Source organism: Drosophila eugracilis, unplaced genomic scaffold, assembly GCF_018153835.1.
Source record: "Drosophila eugracilis isolate 14026-0451.02 unplaced genomic scaffold, ASM1815383v1 contig_90, whole genome shotgun sequence".
Classification (NCBI taxonomy): domain Eukaryota; kingdom Metazoa; phylum Arthropoda; class Insecta; order Diptera; family Drosophilidae; genus Drosophila; species Drosophila eugracilis.
Genome location: NW_024573812.1, coordinates 5587644 through 5608037, shown reverse-complemented (window position 1 = coordinate 5608037; position 20394 = coordinate 5587644). Strand labels below are relative to the sequence as shown.

The window sequence follows — 20394 nt, the reverse complement described above, 5'->3', positions numbered from 1 at the left end:
CAGTAAAAAGTCGTTTTTTTTTTTTTTTTTTGGCATAAATTAAATTTGTATTTTCCGCTTGATTTTACGTAGAAAAGATTATACAAAATTGTATCTTACGGCTGGTATTTACACTTAGGTTTAGGTTTGGCTTAAGACTATGAATAAATATAGTTCGTATATCTGGGAGGAAAAGTGAAAATCTTGATTGTAAAATCACTTCTGCTAACCACTAAATCGATTCTGAATCGCTGTCTTATCCTCCGTTTTTCTTTTTTTTAATACAATTCAACATCACGGTTAGAAATCTAAAGTTAAGATATAGATATAATATATTTACACAGGCTTACTACCAAGAGCTAACATTTCTTAATCTTTTTTCTCTTTTTGGGTGAAGAGAATCCACCCCCAGGTGCTGGACGCAGTGGGGTTGGATTTTCCATGCCACCGTAATTAGGGCGAGGAATTGGTTCTGGTCGTGGACTTTTGCCAAAGCAACGACGAACACGAACGGGTAACGTTAATGAATAACTAAAACAAGGTCTTTAAAAATTAATTAGAGCTACGTGGGGGTTGCATTCAGGGCAGTAATACGCCTTCACTTGCTCTTCGTGGCCGGTGGCAGGGAAGCAGCGGAAGAAGCTGTTGCTCCGCTATTGCCGGTGGACGCCGTCTGTTGCCGTGCCCCATTGTTGTTGCTGCTCGGTCCCTTGGTCTGTGGCGCCGTGGCTGCAGCCGTCAGTTTACCAGCGGGCAGGGGTGATGTTTTCGGACTCGCTGCCGGCGGTGTGGCTCCCGGACTGGGCAGTGTAACGGTGGGTAACATGGGTTTTACTTCCCCTTCCATTGGACCACCACCACTTCCACCGGCGGCTGTCTTTAGCTTCTGCAGGTAATCGTTGAACACCTCGTTGCCGGCGCGCTGCATCCGCGACAACTGCTCCATGAGATATGCCTGCTGGTAGTTGTACATAGCCGGGGACAGGTGACCCATTTGGGCAAAGTTGTACATCATGTTCGACTGATTAGCAGCCACGGCCGCCGCCTGGGCAGCCTGAGCAGCCTGGGCAGCCTGCGCCGCCTGTACTCGCATCAGGTTCTCCTTGATGAAGTTGCTCAGGTCAAGTTGTCCCGAGGCCACGGCTGCGGCACTGGCACTGGAGGCGATACTTAGCGGAGCATTCTGTCCATGCATTCCGGGATGTGGCAACATTTTGCCCACCGCTGGCAGGGATGGAGGCGGTGGTGTGGGATTTTTGGATTTTTTACCCTGCTGTTGGCTTTTCTGCGGGGGACTGGGCTTCTGCGGCGCCGGCTGTTGGGGTGAACCACCATTGGCTAGCTTCTGTTGACCAGACTGTTGTTGCGAGGAAGCTATCGAATTTGGTGACTTCTTGCTGGGCGCCACCTTCTTGCCAGTGGCTGGGCTCTGAGGTGGATTGAAGCCAAAAGAAGGCACCAGCGGTGGCAGTTTCGGCATCAACTCAGGCATGGCGTTCTGACGTGGCAGGATGGGCCGGAACTTCTTGGCCGCTGGATCACCATTCTGGCTGGCCGTTGCCGAGTTTGCTCCTCCGGCTGATCCACTCTTGGGCGACTTGTTCTCACTGGCGGTGGGTGAATGGCTGCCCATCTGGGCGGCATTTCGCTTTTCCGGACTGGGCGTCTTCTTATCTGCCTGCGTGGGTGTAAGCACTGGCTTCAAAGGCGTTCCTTTGGCTGCCACATTGGCCGGCGGTGAGGTTTTTGGTGGCGTAATCACACGTGGAACACTTAGAGGCGGGGGCGTGGCCACTTGGGGCAACTGTGGCGGAGTCATGCGGGACATTAAATGTTGAGGCGAGGGAATAGCCTTCGATGGCGGCGGTGGTGGCAACTTGGCTGGCAGCACTGGTGCTGGTGTCACAACAGGCGGCGACTGTCGTTTCTGTGCCTCCTTGGCCTGATCCTGCGGCTGATCGGGTAACTTAACAATCTCAATGTAGTTATTAACCGGACTCTTGTGCTTGGGATGCTGGCCATTGTTGGGCGACGAGGGATCACCACTATCCCGAGAGATTGTGATTGACAGCGAGGAGGGAATGTTGATGTTGCACGAATTGAGCAGCGACTTGACTTTCACCTGCTGCTTCTCGGGAGCATCTTCATTGGGCAGATAGAGATTGCCATTGGAAGTACCATTACCTCCGGTTTGACCACCTGAAGATGAGCCACCTTGCGCAGGATTGGTATTCTGATCTGATTTGATGGGTGGTGAGGGGAAAAGTCCGCCAAGACCGCCACCATTTCCGCCTCCCAAAATATTCTGCAGATAACCATTGCCAGATGATCCATTACCGCTTCCGGCATTTCCCGTTGGCTTCGGCGTATACTTGTAGGTGGGCATCGTTGGAATATTATAGCTGGGCACGTACTGCGGCGAACTGGGCGAGTAAATGGGCGAATTGGGCGTGTACATGGGCGTACGGCAACCAGGTGGCGCCTCCTTGCCCTTGGACTTGCTCGAGTTAAACAGTGCCAGATTCAGATAGTTATTCGAACTATTATTCTTATTTGGAGCTGGCATCTGTCCTTGCTTGCCGGGATTCCTATTATTCTGAGTGGAGTTCCCTCCATTAGAGGCAATTCCCGGTGGTGGCGGTGGTCCCATCTTGTTATCTCCCTTGGGTCCATAGACATGCGACTTTTGGCCACTGCTGTTTTCTCCAGATCCTCCACCACCAATCGACTTGATTTCGGTACCGGCATCCTTGAGCAATCGATTGACATCGTTTGGTATATTGGCAAAGGGATTGGGACGCGAAGCCTTGGGTAAAATCGGTTGATAACGCTTAGCGATGGGCGTCCGATTGCCCGGAGCTGACATCTGTACTCCGGCATGATGATGCAATGGAGGTGGAGGAGTGGCAAACTGCGAGGAGGATTGAAGTTTACGTGGTGCCAACATCGGTGGCTTCGATGGCGGCGGCATCAGTGGCTTTTCGATCTTTGGAGAAGCTGGACTATTACCATTGGTGGCTGGCAAACGTATCTTAAAGTCCACCGTGGGAAGTGGAGGTGATAGCTTCGGTTTCTTGGACACTGCCTTGACTGGTTCCTTGCTCTTTCGCTTCGAAGAGGCAATGGATTTCGGTGGCATACAGCTGGGCGGCTTCATCAGCATGCTGTCGTCCAAATTACTTTTAGATTTGGGCAGCAATGTTGATTCCTGCACCGTACCCGAGGGCGGGGTAATGGCTCTGCTATTGAACATTCTCTCTGGGGATTCAACTTTCACTTTGATGGGTTTCAGGGCAAAAGACTTGAGGAACTCAGACTTGGGATCTTCTGAGAATGAACCACTGGTTACTCTAGGACTCAGAGTGCTCACTCCACTGGGACTCAGAATACGCTCCGTGCGAATGGTCAAGGGTGGAACTGTCAGCGGACTGGGACTCTTACGCTTACGCTCGCCACTTGTAGAGGAACTCGAATTACTCGATGACTTGGGACTGCCATCCTTGTCCTTCTTCTTAGACCTCGACTCCTTCTCGGGTTTCAGGGGCTTCACAATCTCTCGGCGTTCCGGATCGGACATATTGATTATGGTCACACTGTTCTGCTTGGACAGATCGATCTTCAGCTTGATATTGGGCTCGGAGGGTGAAGAAACGGGCGTGGTGGGTGAACTTTTCTTCGTCTGCGGCGAGTGACTCTTTTCGCGCTTTTCCAGCATATTTCGATTGATAACCAACTTTAGTGGCTCCGTCGTGGGCGGTGTTGTCGCTACCTCTTTGTTGACCACCTCCTTGACTACAATTTCCTTAATGGCCTCCTGCTGCTCCACTTTAATGGAAGCTTCAATAGCTGGCACTGTTGCAGGTTCCACCTTCGCCGGAACTACATCTACCACTGGCAGCTTCTCCTTTCTTTCCTCTTGATTCTCCTTCTCTGACTTCTCTAGTTTTAGTGGCAAGACCCGACGTGGAATGGACTTAACCAGCGGCTGTGGCGACTCATAAACACGATAGTAAAACCGCATGGGTGCATCCCGCTTCCACGTATAGATATACGCAATATCCATTAGAGTATAGTAGTCTAGCAGCACGATTGTCTTGACCTTGTACATAATATCGATACTAAAACGTTCGGCATGAATCTCGAACTTGTCGTAGACGAACTTCTTCAGGTGGCTAACACGGCACATGGCCGGACATTGAAGATACCGCGGACGCAGTGTGTCCACCAGCTCAGACTCCGACTCGGTTTTTAGTTCACTAATGGAGAGAGAGAAAAGAAAAGAGAAAGTAGATATTTATAGGTTAGTAAAATGCAATAACTTTTGGTTAAGATAACTTTAAACTAGCTAAATCTTTAAGATACATACCCCAATTCAGCGTATTCCAGGGACAGCGACATATCATCCGAGGGACTGAAGATCAGATGCTCTGTATCATCGCCTCGCTGTTCGGGCGTGGCCAAAGCCGCTTCCTGTGGACGATCCTTGTAGAAGGCTCTTTTACGCATCAGCTCCCGTTCGTAAAGGCCCGGCACGAGCTTATAGACAATCGCCTGGAGCGTGGTATCCGATCTGGAAAAGGAAAAACGAGACAAGCGAAGGATTAGGAATTGGTAATAGTATATAGAACAGGAGTTTGGGGTAGCTATAGCTGCATTCAAAGACCAGTGAAATGGAACAGCCGACAAAGGCAGCGGCGGCGGTTGGGAAATGGAAAAAGTCATCAGGGATAAGAATAAGAGACTAACAGACAGACAGACAGACAAGCAGGCAGGACTTGCAACTTCCTTGGCGCGGAAATGAGACCATATAAAAGACGCTAGAGTAAAAGAGATGGGGACAAACGCCAGCCTGTACAAATTAGGCGGCAGATGCAATTTTTCTATTGCTTCAATGGCACGCAACAAATACAAAAACTGAACACAAAAAATAAGGGAAGGGACGACGACAACACGACTATATAGTATTCCTTGGCATGCGCTGGTGACGATGATGGTAGTGATAGTAGTGGTGGTGGTGGTGGTGCTGCTGTTAGTGGTGGTGGTTTCCCCCCTCAGATATTACTCACACACACACACACACACACACCCATGCCATGCCATGCCATCGGAGCAGCTCTTTGGGCCCTAAGATGCCTTTGAAAACATCTACGGGGCCCCGGGCAGACCAGGCGCTCACTTCAATCATTTCTCAACCAAAATAACGAAAGACGCAGACCGAAAAAAGGTCTTCAATAGAGAACTTAAAGATGGGAAGAGAAATAAGAGGCAGACGGACGGGAGGCATTAGGTAATGTTAAGGCAGCGACTCAAGACTCAAGATCTGGGAAATGGCCATGGGAATGGGTATGGCGGCTCTCATTTACATAAGCCTCGGGCCATAAATTTATCGATCATTGCAGGGGCAGCAAAACGTTCTATCTCTGATCGATCTATTTGGAAAAAATCCTTTCACAATCAAATTAATTAAAGTATTTAATGTTAGATGGGCGATAATGAAGAGAGTTTTGATTAAAGTAAGTTTGCTGATAGATAAGATTATAGTTTTTTGAACATTTTAAGGTTATAAAAAGCTTTTAGATACAAAAAACCACTCATAATATATCAATTAAACTAAAACTAACTCAGTTTTTAGCATTTACAGATGTTATTTCAGCTAGTTCAAAGTGCTTTTGGAACATTCTAAGGTCTAATTACTCATAATACCCCAATTAAACTAAAACTAACTCAGTTCTGTCTAACTTTCTTTGACAATTCTTATTAAATCTTCACTTTGAAAAACTTTTCTTTCTCATTTCCCTTTTCACAAACCCATCAAACTTAATTTATATCCTCTGTTAACCCAACTTTCTGTCACTTTTTGATGCCAGCTTGCCAGGATCAAATAAATATTACACCAAAAAAAAAGTAAGAAAAAGAAAAACAACCAACAGAAGCTGTGTGTCCTTCTTTCTCTTTCTGCCTCACGCGCCTGTCACTCAGTCGTCGCTGTAGCTGTTATTATTATTCCTGGCTCATTGTATTTGCTGTTGTTGTTCTTGATGTTGTTGTTGTTGTTGTCAGCTGCTGCCAGTCGTCGTCTTGGTCGTCGTTGTTTTTGGCCGACGGCAAAATTTCGAGGCATCGAAAAGCGGAGAAGACCCGCCCGTTAATTATCTCGGCCGCACTTGGGATTTGTTTTCGGTTTTCTTGGAAATGCGCGTGTCGCTGCAGTTTCTTTTTCTTTTTCTTTATATTTTTCCCCGGCTTTTTTTGCAGTTTATATATCAGTTGATTTTGTTGGCGGCTGTAAAAGCAATATAATAAGAACCTGGCTCTGGCCCCTGACACGAATACAAACGAGAAAAGCGGCTGCCGTTGAAAGTTTCAGCTTTTAGTTTAGTTTATTTTATATTTTATTTATTTATTTCTTCATTTTTTTTTTTTCATTTTGGATTTCTTGTTTTTGCAGCGCTTTTATTTCGTGTTTACCTTTGTAAAGATAAACTGAACGGAGTTTTCTTTTGTGTTCTCGCTGCTGTTCCTTCTGTTCCCTTCTCTCTCCTCTTTTTCTTTCCTGTTTCCCCCCCTCCTCCAACCATCCTTCTTAAACAATAAACTTTTGCAATAAATTTAATTGGAGACCCGAGAGTCTACTACTGCAATACAACTAAAAATTCATGGAAAACGTGGCCAACGGGCATACAAAAGGGCACTTGTTTGCAGAACCCACCAAAATCCCCGCTATATCTCTCGCTCTATATCTGCACGGTGAGAAAAAACAGGGTAGAAAGACCTTAACTCTTAACTTTAATCTAGAAATTGGTAACAACAGGTAAACGTTGGTCCCTAACTTAAACATTGTTGATCTTTATAATTCTCGGTAAACTCTCATTTGGAAGAGCTAACAAAAAAAGGTTCATTTGGTGAAAAACTTGAAAGTTTCTTTGTTTACCAGACATCATGTGGGGGGTAGAAAACCAAAAATGGAAGTTTAATGTTCAGAAATTTAAGTTAGTACAATGTTAAAAGCAGTTTTTGTTCTTTTCGTCTTAATAAAATCATTTAAAATTATGTTTTCCCTACTTTTCCTTTAATATTTTCTATAATTAAACGCCCTACTATATAACTCATTATTTTATCCCCGTGTAACTGGTCTTCTGGTGCCTCCATAGGTCGCCAATTCACACCATTTGTCCAGCAGCGGCGGCAGCAGCAGCAGCCAAAAAAGGTTCATTCATTCATTCATTCACCTGCTCTTCATTTAGTCAGCCCTCTGCCCACGTTGATATCGCCGCTCTTTGAATTTGTATTCATTATCTTTTTGTGTGTGTTGGTGTGTTTGTGTGTTGCTATGTGCCAGCGATTACAACGTGCCACTTGATGTGGGGGGTTAAAAGATAGGGAGAGGGGTAGGTAATGCCAGCGGGTGGTTTCCTCTCTCTCTCTATACAGATTCCCCCATTAAAGTTCGTAGAGGCCTTAAGGCTTAAATAGAAATGCTGCTGGTTCAGCTTTCGGGAACATTGAAACGTGTTTTTCATTACGAACCAACGAAATGGAATGGAATGAATTGAAACGTGCCACAGTGCCGCATCAGACAAGACAGTTAGACATTCCCAAAAATGCGCCTGGATCTTTGGTCTGCCGTCAAATAAAGTTAACCACAGGCGAAAACTTTGGAACTTGGTGGAAAAAGGTGGAAATAAGGCAAAAAGCAGGCGTTTCCTTTAACTCCTAGACCCCCGCCCGCATCAACATTAAACCAAAGGGCCAAAGGTTTTTGATCAAGTTTTTCCTTCTCATACCTACAACTTTTTGATGAGGAAAAACCACCGATACCGCTACCCTCAACTAAACCCACACCACTTATCCCAACAAAATACCAAAAGTTGTGTGGTCCAAGGAGGAACATTTAAGAAGAAACTACTCCTTACCAGTACAGAGGAGATGGTGTTCAGTTGCTTTCCCCTGGGGAAAATCAATCTAGCAGGCGAACTAAAACAAAATTGCTATAAGCTACAGTGAGTGTTCACAAATCCGTGACGGGCGGATGAAAACGGCGGGAAAACTGAAAGGGAGCTAATCTTGTACTGATTTTCTTATTATATTAGTCAGCACAGGACAGAGGCATCATCTAATAAAAAACTTCAAAAGAAAGACAGACACCTTTGGGCGAAAGGAAACAAAAACGTCATTCAGGATCTGGCCCTTTGACACTGAACAAAAGTGGGATTAAGTGAGATCTAAGACCAGTTTAGTTTCTCTTTTATTTGTTAAGGAAATGTATATGGATTCGAGTTACAAATAAGTATCTTTATGACCTTTACTTCTGCTTCATAAAGCTGAGTCAACTTATTAATGAACTTTGTGAAATCCTTGCATTTCCCAGGTTTTTGTTTTGCATAAAATATTAAGTAGTCCCATTTCGCTAAGAACTTGAATAATTTACTTAGGTCTCTTTTATCGCAGCTCTATCCGCTATTAAAGATCCATCAATGTTTTTTTACTCCGCTGAGCCGCCGCCACTTACTTTCAACCAGACAAGAGACAATCTGAAGCACCTTGTTGTTGCCTGCGCGCCCCTTCTCTCTGATGTCTACGACCTTACATTATGTATCTATCATCTAATCGCTTCTTGTCAAAGACAGACGATTGCTAGGAGCTTCCATCCAACCATTCATTCAACTTCCAGTTACTACTGTATATATATATATATGTATATATATATATATATCTAAAGGGCTCTTTTACTCACTTGATGTTCGGCTTGGCGTTGTTGATGACCATCTCGCAGCGCGGGCAGAATCGCTCCTTTCGCAGGTGATTAATGAGGCAACTGTGGCAGACTGAAAAGAAGCGGAAAAAAGAAGTATAAATTAGAGGGCTTTCGGTATGCGAAATAGGCAAATTACGATGCACGCCGGCATTCGAAATAAATAAACTCAACAGATTTCAATGATTCGATTTGAGGTAAGACCAATCTTGCTCTTTCTCTTTTTGGTTGGGTGATAACTACCACCCCCTCAGAAGGAAACGCAATCAAACCACCCACGTACCAAAACGGAAAAAAAAAGGAAAGGAAAAGCAAAGGCAGCAGCAGGAAGAAATCAACGAGGCATAGGGAAAAGCATTAAACAGAAACAGGGAAACACAACCTTCAAGGCAAACGGAGTGCTGCTGCAAAAAAGTTGTTTTGACTTTAATGTCAATGCCAGTGTCTCTCTCTGTCTGCGTAGCTTTTCCCCACCAACCCCTCCACCACCTTCTCCTCCTCCTCCTCCTACTCCTCCTCTTACTTTTCCCTGAGTTTTCCCCCTGAATATCCTGCCCGCTTCAACTGTCACCCAACTGCAGACCATGGAGATTCTGAAAGGGGGGGGGTTTTAATACATAAGCAAGGGCAGGACTGGCATCAGGACAGTCTACTGGGGGTCGCACTTCCATTCAGTCAGTCCAAGCTGGCCGCCCGCCGCCTGTTACGCTTGTCCATCAGTTTTGGTCCAATGCCGAAATAATAATAAAACGAAAAAAACACAGAAATACGGGAAAACACAGAAAGCGAAATAAAAGGAAAAATTCGCACTGAGCAGGAAAATATATGTTGGGGGGGTTAGTTGGGCGCCTTTTTTTGTGAGGGGCGTGTGTTGTGGTGGTGGGGTGGTGGCGTGTGCAAGCCAGCAAAAAAATTGTTGTTACTGCCCGCCAAATGGCCTCGAATAAAGGGGAGAGCACAGCGGCCAGCAGTTGGCGGCCAACAGCCAGCACATTCTGCAAGAGTTGCAGCAGCATCAAAAACACTGAGAGAAATGCTCACTGAAAAAATAAGTTTTTAAAAACTTTTTACTACTTTTTCAGATTTCTTAAACATATTTCTATATGCTAATTTATATTTCCAATAGAATTAACTTAATCTGAAGACCTTTTTCTATACCCGAAATTCCTCTCAGTGCCTGCCTACCAAGGCAGCTGTTGCTGGCATAGTCCGGTTTTCGCTTTGGTTTGCTCTGCCTCTGCCTTTGCCTTTGCTTTTGGTTTTGGTTTGTGATGTTAGTGTTGGTTTTGCTGTTGGCTGACTGACTGGCCTGGGTCCCAGTCTCGGTCGCAGTCGCAGTCTCAGTCCCAGGTCCGGTCACCAGTAAACAGTCCACAGTCCACAGACATCCAGTACCGTCCCGTCCCGTCCGGTCCGGTTGTTTTTGGGTTCGGTTCGTTTGACAGTTAGATGGGACTCCCGGGTGCTCTACATACTAAAGCATGTATCTGTTTTGCCGTCCCTCTGGCTGGCCAACAGATTTAAATGAGCCTGACCAAATGTATCCAGTGTCCATTATCAACACATTGGTTTGCCAGATTTACGAAAAAAAAAGAAAGAAACGAACAGGAGGCTCCCCTTTGAATGGAAAATTAACCTTAGTTGGCAAAAAGGGGAAAACTCTTAATGTCTGAACGAATGTTGCTGGGTGATGTATGGCTGCATTTGGTAGTTTTATGGCATTTAGTCTCGCCCCACCAAAGGGAATGCTAATGTTGTGTTAATATCTATGTCGTTGATAACATATCCGGGGTTTGGTTTCTTCTTTCTTCTTTCTTTTTCGATGTTGGATGGGGGTATAGAGATCATCTCTAGACCGTCGTCTCAACAGTTTCTCAATCAATCGAGCTAAGTACTTCGTGGCTGGGGCCATTAATGTGCCCACAAACTTATCGCCTGGCAACATCTGCGTGTCGTCTGTGTTCCTACCACGAACTCTCATCCACCACCTCCTCTTCAACGCTAAGTCCTCCGCCCCCTGAAGCGAACATAACTCATCGCGTCTAGGCAATTTTGCAGAACATCTAGACAGCAGGAGGTTGAGATTTGGATGGGTATTGGTATTGGCGGGTGTTGGCTACGAGGGGAGGAGATTGGCTACCGCCTTAGTCGGCGGCAGTTGGCATTCTAATTAAGGCAAAGCGATTAGCCACTCCAACTTGGCTTGGCTTAAGCTCCTCTGTCCATTGAACGAAATTTATAAGGCAGAGATAAAGATAAAATGGAAAGTATCTCTAAGATATTTTATATATATCTATATCGTGAATATCCCATAAATTTCATTTTTAACTTTAATTTCTTGATAAATTTAAAGACTGTCATTGAATGAGTGACTTTTTTGACAAAGTTCACCGAGCAAGGGTCATCATTTCCAGCTTCTAAAGTTTTCTTTAAAAAACTGTTCGAGTGAAAGGAATTCGATGCTATCCTCAGGATAACGATTTCATTCCACTAATAGGGTAGTTTTAGCCATTAGAATCAATTTGGAGGTTGAGTTAAAGTAAAAAGAAATGTATCTTTTTGGCAACTTGAAGGTTATTGACTTGAGACAAGTTAGTTCCCATCCCCATAAAGCTTTGAAGTCCAAAAGGATACTTACAGGAGTGCAGGCATTCGACAATTGTGGTGGCATTGATCAGATATCCTTGGCAGAGGTGACAGATGATGTGCGGATTGACGGCCGTTAAAAGTACGGGGCGTGGCCTTGAAGTTGTGGCCAAATCGGAAGTCGTTGACGCCGCTGTTGTAGATGCTTGATCCGTACGGTCCTCCTCCGTTTTGTCCTCATCAGCGGAGGCGCCACCATTACTGCTGGCATCCTCTGAAGTGGCCCGACGTGTCGTGGACCATGAAGATGATGAGGAAGAGGAGGATGAAGACGAAGAGGAGGAGGATGAAGATGCCTCAACTGATTCAACAGCATTCGTTGTTACCGGAGGCGTTGATTCCTTCTTGATGCCATTTTCTAATATTGTTTTTGCCACTTTGCCGGTGGCAAGTATTGCTGCAACATTTGTCGCTGCTAATGTGTTTTCACTTTTTACTTTAATGCTACAGGCAGCAAAAAGTTGATTCTTTAGTTGCTGTTGCTTTTGCATTTTATCAACGCCGTTCGTTGTTGCTGCTGCTGTTGTTGTTGTTGTTTTCTGAGACAAAGCATGCTTTTTGCTGGAATTATTGTTGTTGTTGCTATTGCTATTTGCATTGCTGACAATGCTTTTGGCCGTCTTATTTGTTGCCGCTGTTGCTGTTGTTGTAGTTGTTTTTGCCAGCGTTGACAACTTTTGTTGTGCATGAGCCATTGTTGTTGTTTCTGCTGTTGGTGCCGCTTCTGCTGTTAGTGCTTTTGTTGTTGTTGCTGCTGCTGGCGGTATTCCTTTCGACTCTGGCGTCATCATAGTAATAAATACTTTTGTTTCTTATTTCGCACAAGCGTCAATCTGCAAAAAAGATAATGCCAAAAAAGAAGTTGAAAATAAATGCTAGTAAAGCAGATGATGGAAAATGGAAAATGGAAATCGTAAAACTGGCAAAATGAAAAGCGAACTTCAAGAGAGTGTGCTGAAGATTATAAATAAATCAGCGGCTGAGCGCGAAAAGCAATAAGCTGAAGCTATATATATAGCTTCTTTGGTTGGGGGGAAAAGCTTAAAGCTTGCAACAACTCCCCACTGTTTTTACAAAAGAATAATGGTGGCTAGGGAAATACGTTTTCTGGGAAAAACTTGTGGAGTTAATGAACTCAGTGGGATCGTATTTTTCTTTAGTGAAATCTTTTCTTTGAAATGATTCAGATTTTACTCTAATAGAAATTGAATTGAAGTTGTAATAAAGGTCTTTATATCTTTATAAGAAATTAAATACTAAAATGCATTTTATGAATTTTTCTTCTATTTTTATTATAACTCCGCTATCATAGAAATCAAAAACACATTAAAAACACACTTGATATCTGGGAATTAAAGCATTTGGGACTTTGAGTAGTAGACAAACAACAACAACATAAAGGGAGCATAAAGTAATCTCAGCCAGCTATTATTTGCAATCAGTCGATGGATGCGGGGGCCTTCGATAATGGATGTTGTAGTTGCCATGGGAATGCCTCTACGTTGAATATATATTGAAATGCACAGCACTCGAGGGATCGAACAAGAAGAGGGGGGGTTAAAGAGTTGAGTTTTGCAATAGGGGGTTGGTGGGTGTGCTTTGTTTTATTACGAATTGGAGTGTCAGAGTGGAGTTTTAACCAGATGCCAAAGTACATTTCCAAGTGGTAGGCGGGGCAGCGTAGCTGTAGAGGGCGTAAAAAATGTGTATTTCAAACAACTTCAAGTTGTTTTTGCATCAACGCGCCAGTTAAAAGTCAAGGTACGTACGGTAAACTTTTCCAAAAAACTTTTCCAACTTCACAGGCAAACAAAATACGTTAAAGTATGTACATAATATCTGTGCATATACATATATATATTTATGAAGAATATGGCAATGTGGAATACGAATGAATGGAAGAGACTGGCATCTCTTTAAAACCTTTTTTTTTTACACCACTTTTAAGTGTTGTGCGAAAAGTGAGAGAGAACCCTTCTTTTTTTTTTGACCCCTTCCCTTGTCTGTTTTTCTGCTCCTTTTTTTTGAACCCATTCCCATGCTTGAAATCTCAGGGATTCTCGCGCGCAAAAAAAATATGTGAGTGAGTACCAACATGAAAAGGATAATAAAAAAAAAAAAGCAGCGGAATTTCTCATTTGAGTAGGGTGTGCGTGTGAGTGTGTGTGTTTGTGTGTGGGTAGGGATGAGAAGGGAAGTAAAACGAAGGGAAACGCGAGACTGTGACAATGAACAAGAACAACAACAACAGGCAAGAAAGCAAGCCAGCGAAAATTCGTAGAATGCAGAAACCAGACTGCGGCTTTATCTCCTCTTTCACACACACACACTTTAACTTTCATTCAAAGAAAATAAGTAACATAAACATAAAACGAAAACGTTGCAAAATGAAATAGCAGTAAAAAAAATCAGTCACACACACTCACAAATTCCCATGCTCCCCTTTTTCAATTGTCGTGTGTCCAATCGAAATTCTCACTTGTTGGGACCAAAAAAATAAAACAAAAGAGAGGGGGAGCCATAAAAAGAGAAGAGGAGATAAATAGAATGAGAGAGGGGGTAAAAGAGAGTGGGACAGGGAGAGTGGGGGCAGAGAGAGCGCAACAGCTGCCGGTTGCAAGCAGTGTTGGTAAACGGCAACCATTTACCTTTGAGTTCAGTTTTTAATCCACTAATAATCCAGCCAGTTAATTGGCATCGCGGTGGTCGCCTTGCATACATATATACATATGTACATAATCCAATGGCATTGGTAAATAATCCAAGTATATAATCCACAGTTTTGAGTCAGCGGTTTCTTATTTTTACTTCACTTTTGTTTTAAATTTTTTGTTGTGTTACTTCTTTACTTCAAACTGCACAAAAGCAAACACACACACTCATACACACGCGTGTTGGAACTTTCGGCTGCTCTGCTTTCGTGGGCACCTTTATTGTGTATTATGCTTTGCTCTATGTTTTCTGCCCGCACACATTCACACTCACATACACGCGCTTCGTATATAAGGCAGCAGACGTTGTTGTTGTTGTCGTCGTTGCCGTTGCTGCTGCATTTGTCACACAAAGGAAATTTTCTGTTAGATTTCCTATTTATTTTATTTAATATTATTTTCTAACTTAAGCTTTGAGCTCTTCTGGTATAGTTAAACACATGTTTTTGGTTTGATTATTTATAGTGGTCGCTTTACTTGTGTTTGATTAGCGATAAAGTAAGAAATATCGAAATTGAACCGACCGCACAACGTCCGTTCGCTTCGAGTAATATTTTCCGACTCCGACTGAACGACCACGCTGCTTTTCGTTTATGTACACTGCCTGCTTTGTCTGCTATTTACTCTCTCTCTCGCCTCCACATACATACACATAGACAAGCATATACACCAAAGGCAGGTAGCCAACTGCTCTGGGCGAGTATCTTTGTTTTCTTTTTCTTTGCTCGTACACTGATTGGCTGTCTCGTTCTTGCAGGCCTCTCACTGGGCAGCTTAACAGCTATCTTGCTCGCACACGCGCTCGGCTCTTTTGTTGTTCTCGTTGCGGGGCGTCGTCGCTCTCGCTTGCTAGCTCTCGTTTCTTTCTGCACAGCGTCGGCGAACCGCTCACTTTGAATGTTGTATTTGTACTGAAGCAGCTCTTTGCTGACTCTGGCTTTCATTCGGTCGGTTGCCGCCTCTGCCTGCGTCAACGTCGACTGCGGCGTTGTTTTTTCTTTTGCTTTGCCAGCCGTTTTCTTTGTTCGTCTTTATATATACGTATAAAAAGAGAGAGGGTCTATCATGAGAGAGGGGGAGAGAGCAAAAAGGGCTGTACATAAATGGCAGAGGTTTTATGACTCTTGCGAGCTCTTATCCATATACAAACACTTATGAATATATAAGACCATGAGCAAACAAGGTAGAATGAGTGCCTATGTAATCGCAACTTGCAATTTCCGTTAGCAGAAATCGCATATTTGCACGTAGGCGTATTTCTACGTTTATATCTTCACCCCTCTCGCTCTTGATCACTCTCTCTCTCTCTCCCACTCGAAGCTCGCACATTATTGCCTCCAAATTGGATATGTTGTTGCTTGTTTTCCCTTTGCCTTTTCCTTTTTTGCCTCCACTAAGGCAACAACAACATTGAGAGCACTCTCCAATCAGTGGCAGCCAACAACAATAACAAAAAATGCGAATCCCAAAAAAAGTATCAATTTACCAGCGGTGGTTGTGGCAGGCAGAAGGAACGTTGCGTCAAGGAGACGCCGGCAGTTCTTTCTCCGATGGACTCAAGACAAGACTCAAATCAACGAAAATTCTGAACCGGAAACAGGAATTATAACTGCCAGAGAGTGCTCATGCACTGTGGGAATAGAGGACAGAGGTACTAAGTCCTGGTTAGGATATCTTTATTTTTGTAACCTTTAGATATCGGTCTTACTCAAGCAAAAAGCTTGTTATTGGGAAACTAAGAAATTAAATCTTAATATCTGTGCAGTATTTTATGTCTTTATTTATTGCTTATATTAAAAAACAAGAGGAAACGCTATAGTCGAGTGCCGCGACTATAAGATACCCGTTACTGTTTTACACAATTTTAAAATATTAATTTTGCTAGTGGAAATTCACAAGGCGCCACCTATTGTCAGAGGAAGTATGTTGAGTATGCTTATAGTGACGTCACTGCCCATGTGGAGCCTTATAACCTTAATTTCTTCATAAATAGCGAAATAATGTTCCGATTTGAAAAATCTTTGGTAAATCGATAGATATTAACAGAAATAAGTTACACAAGGTCAAACGAAGGCATTCATAATAATATTATAGACTCCACAGTTTTCCGCGGTTTGTGGGCGTTAGAGTGGGCGTGGCCGGATGCAACTTCGTGGCAAGTCGCAGAGGCATCTCCTAAATACGTGTTCCTAAGCAAAATTGTGTAGCTTTTATAGTTTTTGAGATTTTTGCATTTTTGGTTTTTCGGGTTTTGTGGGCGTTAGAGTGGGCGTGGCGTGATCGGAAAAAAACAATTCGCATTGGGAGCATCATAGAAACATACATGCTTTATCCGAACTTTCTATCTCTTATAGTTACCGAGATATCAGCTTTTCTAGAAAATCCGAAAACCGTCTTTTGAGCCTTGTGGGCGTATGGGTGGGTGTGGCCGGATAGTAGTAGCACTATAAGATGCGCTGTCATCTAAAGATTATACTTTCTGAAATTCAACTTTCTAGCTGCAATAGTTCCTGAGATTTCAGCAATTTTAGTTTTTTGCGATTTGTGGGCGTTAGAGTGGGCGTGGAAGGATGCTGTAATAAACTTGCGCTGTCCCGGGACCTCAAGAATCTTCATGCTTAATCTCAGCTTTGTATCTGCTATAGTTCCTGAGATCTCAGCGTTCATACGGACGGACGGACGGACGGACGGACGGACGGACGGACGGACGGACGGACGGACGGACGGACGGACGGACGGACGGACGGACGGACGGACAGACGGACATGGCTCAATCGACTTCGCTATTGATCCTGATCAAGAATATATATACTTTATAGGGTCGCAAAAGCTTCCTTCTATCTGTTACATACTTTTCAACGAATCTAGTATACCCTTTTACTCTACGAGTAACGGGTATAAAAATCAGCAACTTCGTTTCCGTCTTGGCGAATTAACCGTTAGATGGTCTCTTACGTTACGTAACAAAGCAGATATAACGGACAAATAACGAGAAAAAAAACACGAACCATGACGAACCAAAGTTTCTATGCTAAGTAGTAGTTACCATAATAGTAGTAATTGTATTGTATGTGGGAGTAAAGAGTTCATTCTGCTTCTAACTTCTATCTTCTACTAAATAAATTCTTATACTTTGTGCAAAAGTGCAAAGCGGCAGTCATCTGTTTCTCTTATGAGAAACCAAAGGATACCTTTTTATAAGTTTAGTAATAGTTTTTTTATGAAATACATTATTTATCTCTTTTATAATGATAATTACAAGGATATTTTTAAAATTTCTTTAAGTCGTCATCAAGTGCATGATCATATATTTCCATATTTTTCTATGTAAAACGCAAATATTCCTTTCTTAAAGGATATTTACAGTTCTTTAAGTAGAGTAAGCCGAAGAAAGGCCATGCAAAGAGTATTTTTTTATACCTTAAATGACAAGATAATAAATTTAAACGTTTTCCTTTCCATTATTAACAGTTTATATATTTATGTCCGAAAAGGAGTAGAATGCGAAAACCCAATTTTAACGTTATTTACAGTATGTAATGTATTACTTATTAAAAATTGCATAAACACAATTAATATTTTTATCTGTGACCACTGAAAAATATAATCTTTAAAAACTCAATTTTTGACCAATTTTAAGTTTAGTTAGGAAAGTAGCATTTCCAAGTTTTATAAAAACCAGAAAGAGATGAATTTCGAGCGCAATGAAATTGTGATGAAAAAAAATTGTTTGGAGTTAAGAAGTTACTATTTATATGCATATATTTAGCACTAAAATGACAAACAACAATGAAAAGCATAGAATATTAAACTACATTACAATAGTTTAAACTTGGCTGCGAAATGTACTTTACGTACTTTAAGATCCTGAAGAGACACTCTTAGAACCTTCCAGAAATGATTCTAATATAGACTGTAAATTTCTTCTTTAAAGTTCGAATAAATGAAATTCTCCGAAAAAATGAATAAAAGTATGGCCCGCAAACTGATACGATCCATTTTTCAGGAGTTTTGAATTGAATTTCGTGACTCATCCATTGCGATAGGATTACAAAGCTGGTGATTCACAAAAAAGTTTGATAATAAAAGTGAGTAATACTTTCAAAAGGACGGAATTAAGCTATTTATAAGATTAATGGGATCAAATGACGCAGTCTTGAAAGCTTCTGTTTTTTGCTTATCTTAAGATTGCTAATTCGAAACATAAAATTGTTGTGATTAGGTAAAGTTTTAGGTTAACAAAAGTTATTAATAATTGTTAAATTAATACCATTTATAATACATAAAATTTAAAGCTTTTTACTAGTTTATAATGTCAATGGTCCCCGAAAAACAGTGGGTTTTGATAGAGACGTAGATAGAGATTAAGATATAATCAAGGGTTCTAGAGGTCGGAACTCGTCTCAATACAAAACACAACTTACTTTTGAGATAGAAGGTGTATTTTTCAATCATTTTCCGGATGATCCTTTTGTAAAAACCATCTGAAAGTTTAAAAACAAAACTTAATAAAGAAATCTCTAATATGTTGGAACAATAAATGTAAACTTCAGTTTAGAAATACTTTAACCAAATAATAATATTTAAGGTTTAAGGATATCTTATTGACAAAACGTTTATTAAAAGTAGATAAAAGCATTGATAAATGATAGAAGGATGAAAAATATATCATTAAAAGTTACTTCTTTCCCCAAAACTAGTCGTTAAATCCAATTAGTCCATCCTTCTGTACTATTTGCCCTCCAGTATACCACTTTTTCTACTTTGACAGGGTGAAGAACCCCGACTTCCCGCTGATTTTTATTACGTGTATGGAATTTCCCGCAATTCCATCCAATTTCTCCCGTTTCCAGCAACATCAGGAGTATCAATTCTATTCCGTCGTATCTCTCTGGGCAATTAGAACCACTTGAACTGACGCTAATCCTCGAGTGAAATCATCTAGCGTGTGCCACAGACATGGGGCGAATGTTCAAGATATATATGAGGATTGTGGATCTACGGAGTAGATTGGACTTATATGTGGACGCCATCTTAAGTCGTCGGCAGTCATCATCAACAGAGGCTGATTGAGCTCATCCTGTCCATGTGGACGCACTGGTCTTTGCCACTCCAACGGGCAGAGCCGTAAATTATTGATTGGCTTTAATGCCCGGCGATAGATTGCCCCAACTGGTTTTAACAGCTTAATTGAGACCCCATGAAGCAATAAATGCGATAAAGCGACGGACTTGCACTCGGATTCCGACTTGGACTGGACGTAAGTCGTGGCGACTAGGGAAAGAGAAACTACAGTAGGACTTGCTTGGGATTAACTATTTGGAAATTGTGGTAAAATCGGTGAGGTAAAGTAATGCGCATTAAAATCATGGATAACTTATTATTAAATATTTAGTTTAATATTATTTTATTTTAGGGAAGTTTTCAAATTGTAATTTCATAATTCATTTTACTTTCTAGTATAAGACCCTACTTCCTGGTTTAAATAACGCAGATGAAGTACTTCGCAGCTCTTTAAAAGAGAAAAAGTAGATTGAAATTTTCCAAATTTATATGTACATCTAAGTCTAAAGAATATTGTTTTTTATAAGTTGAATAGGTCACAAATATTAGAAAGCCTAAAAAATAATGAATTTCAGTTCAAAGGAGTAATTAATCTTCTATATATACTTCATGATTACATAATATACAATTATATTTTATATGAAAACTCTAAATAAGGCAGGTTTTTATGTTTTCTAACTTTCTTATAGCACCTTTAGATGTACCCGTTAGTTACTTATTACTGTAGTCTTGAGCCACTGAGTGAAAAGACGATGGAACCAAGCCAAAGTCGTGTTCACAGCGGCAACAACAACTAAAACGGGGCGACTGCAAGAGCAACCACAACAACAACAGCAAAAGCAAAGATTGGGGCAACACAACAACAGCAACTCCGGTAGCAGCATCCCAAGTGAATGGGGGGCATTTAAGTTTAATTTGTGTGCCGCCGTCGTCGCCACTCGTTCGTTTCCCTCTCCCTCGCCCTCTCCCTCGCCCACTCTCTGTTTCTCTCATTCGTCCCTCACTGCTCACTCGCTCTACATCATCTACATCTCGTTCTCCTCCTTTTTCGTGAAATCCCAATCCCCACAAGCATTCAGATTTTGTATTCGTTGTTGTTGTCGTGCATTCAGGGCGCATGCCGAAAGCAACAGCAACAACTCGTACCTATGTATGTATGTGCATATAGGTGTATGTATGTAAGTATTTACATATGGATATATCTGCCAGTTGAGTTTTCCCAATACGCACTTCTGTGACGTC

General features: G+C 42.2%; 1 protein-coding gene across 1 annotated transcript; it reads right to left on the bottom strand.

Annotated features, from left to right (window-relative positions):
* Positions 1–363: 363 nt before the first annotated feature.
* Positions 364–14978, bottom strand: LOC108113093 (polycomb group protein Psc). The gene is made up of 5 exons (XM_017223538.2): positions 14026–14978; positions 11370–12210; positions 8714–8804; positions 4346–4549; positions 364–4235 (listed from the first exon to the last, which is right to left on the bottom strand). Exons 2-5 carry the CDS (start codon positions 12166–12168, stop codon positions 578–580), a joined length of 4752 nt encoding a protein of 1583 aa, XP_017079027.1. The 5' UTR covers positions 12169–12210; positions 14026–14978; the 3' UTR covers positions 364–577.
* Positions 14979–20394: the final 5416 nt, after the last annotated feature.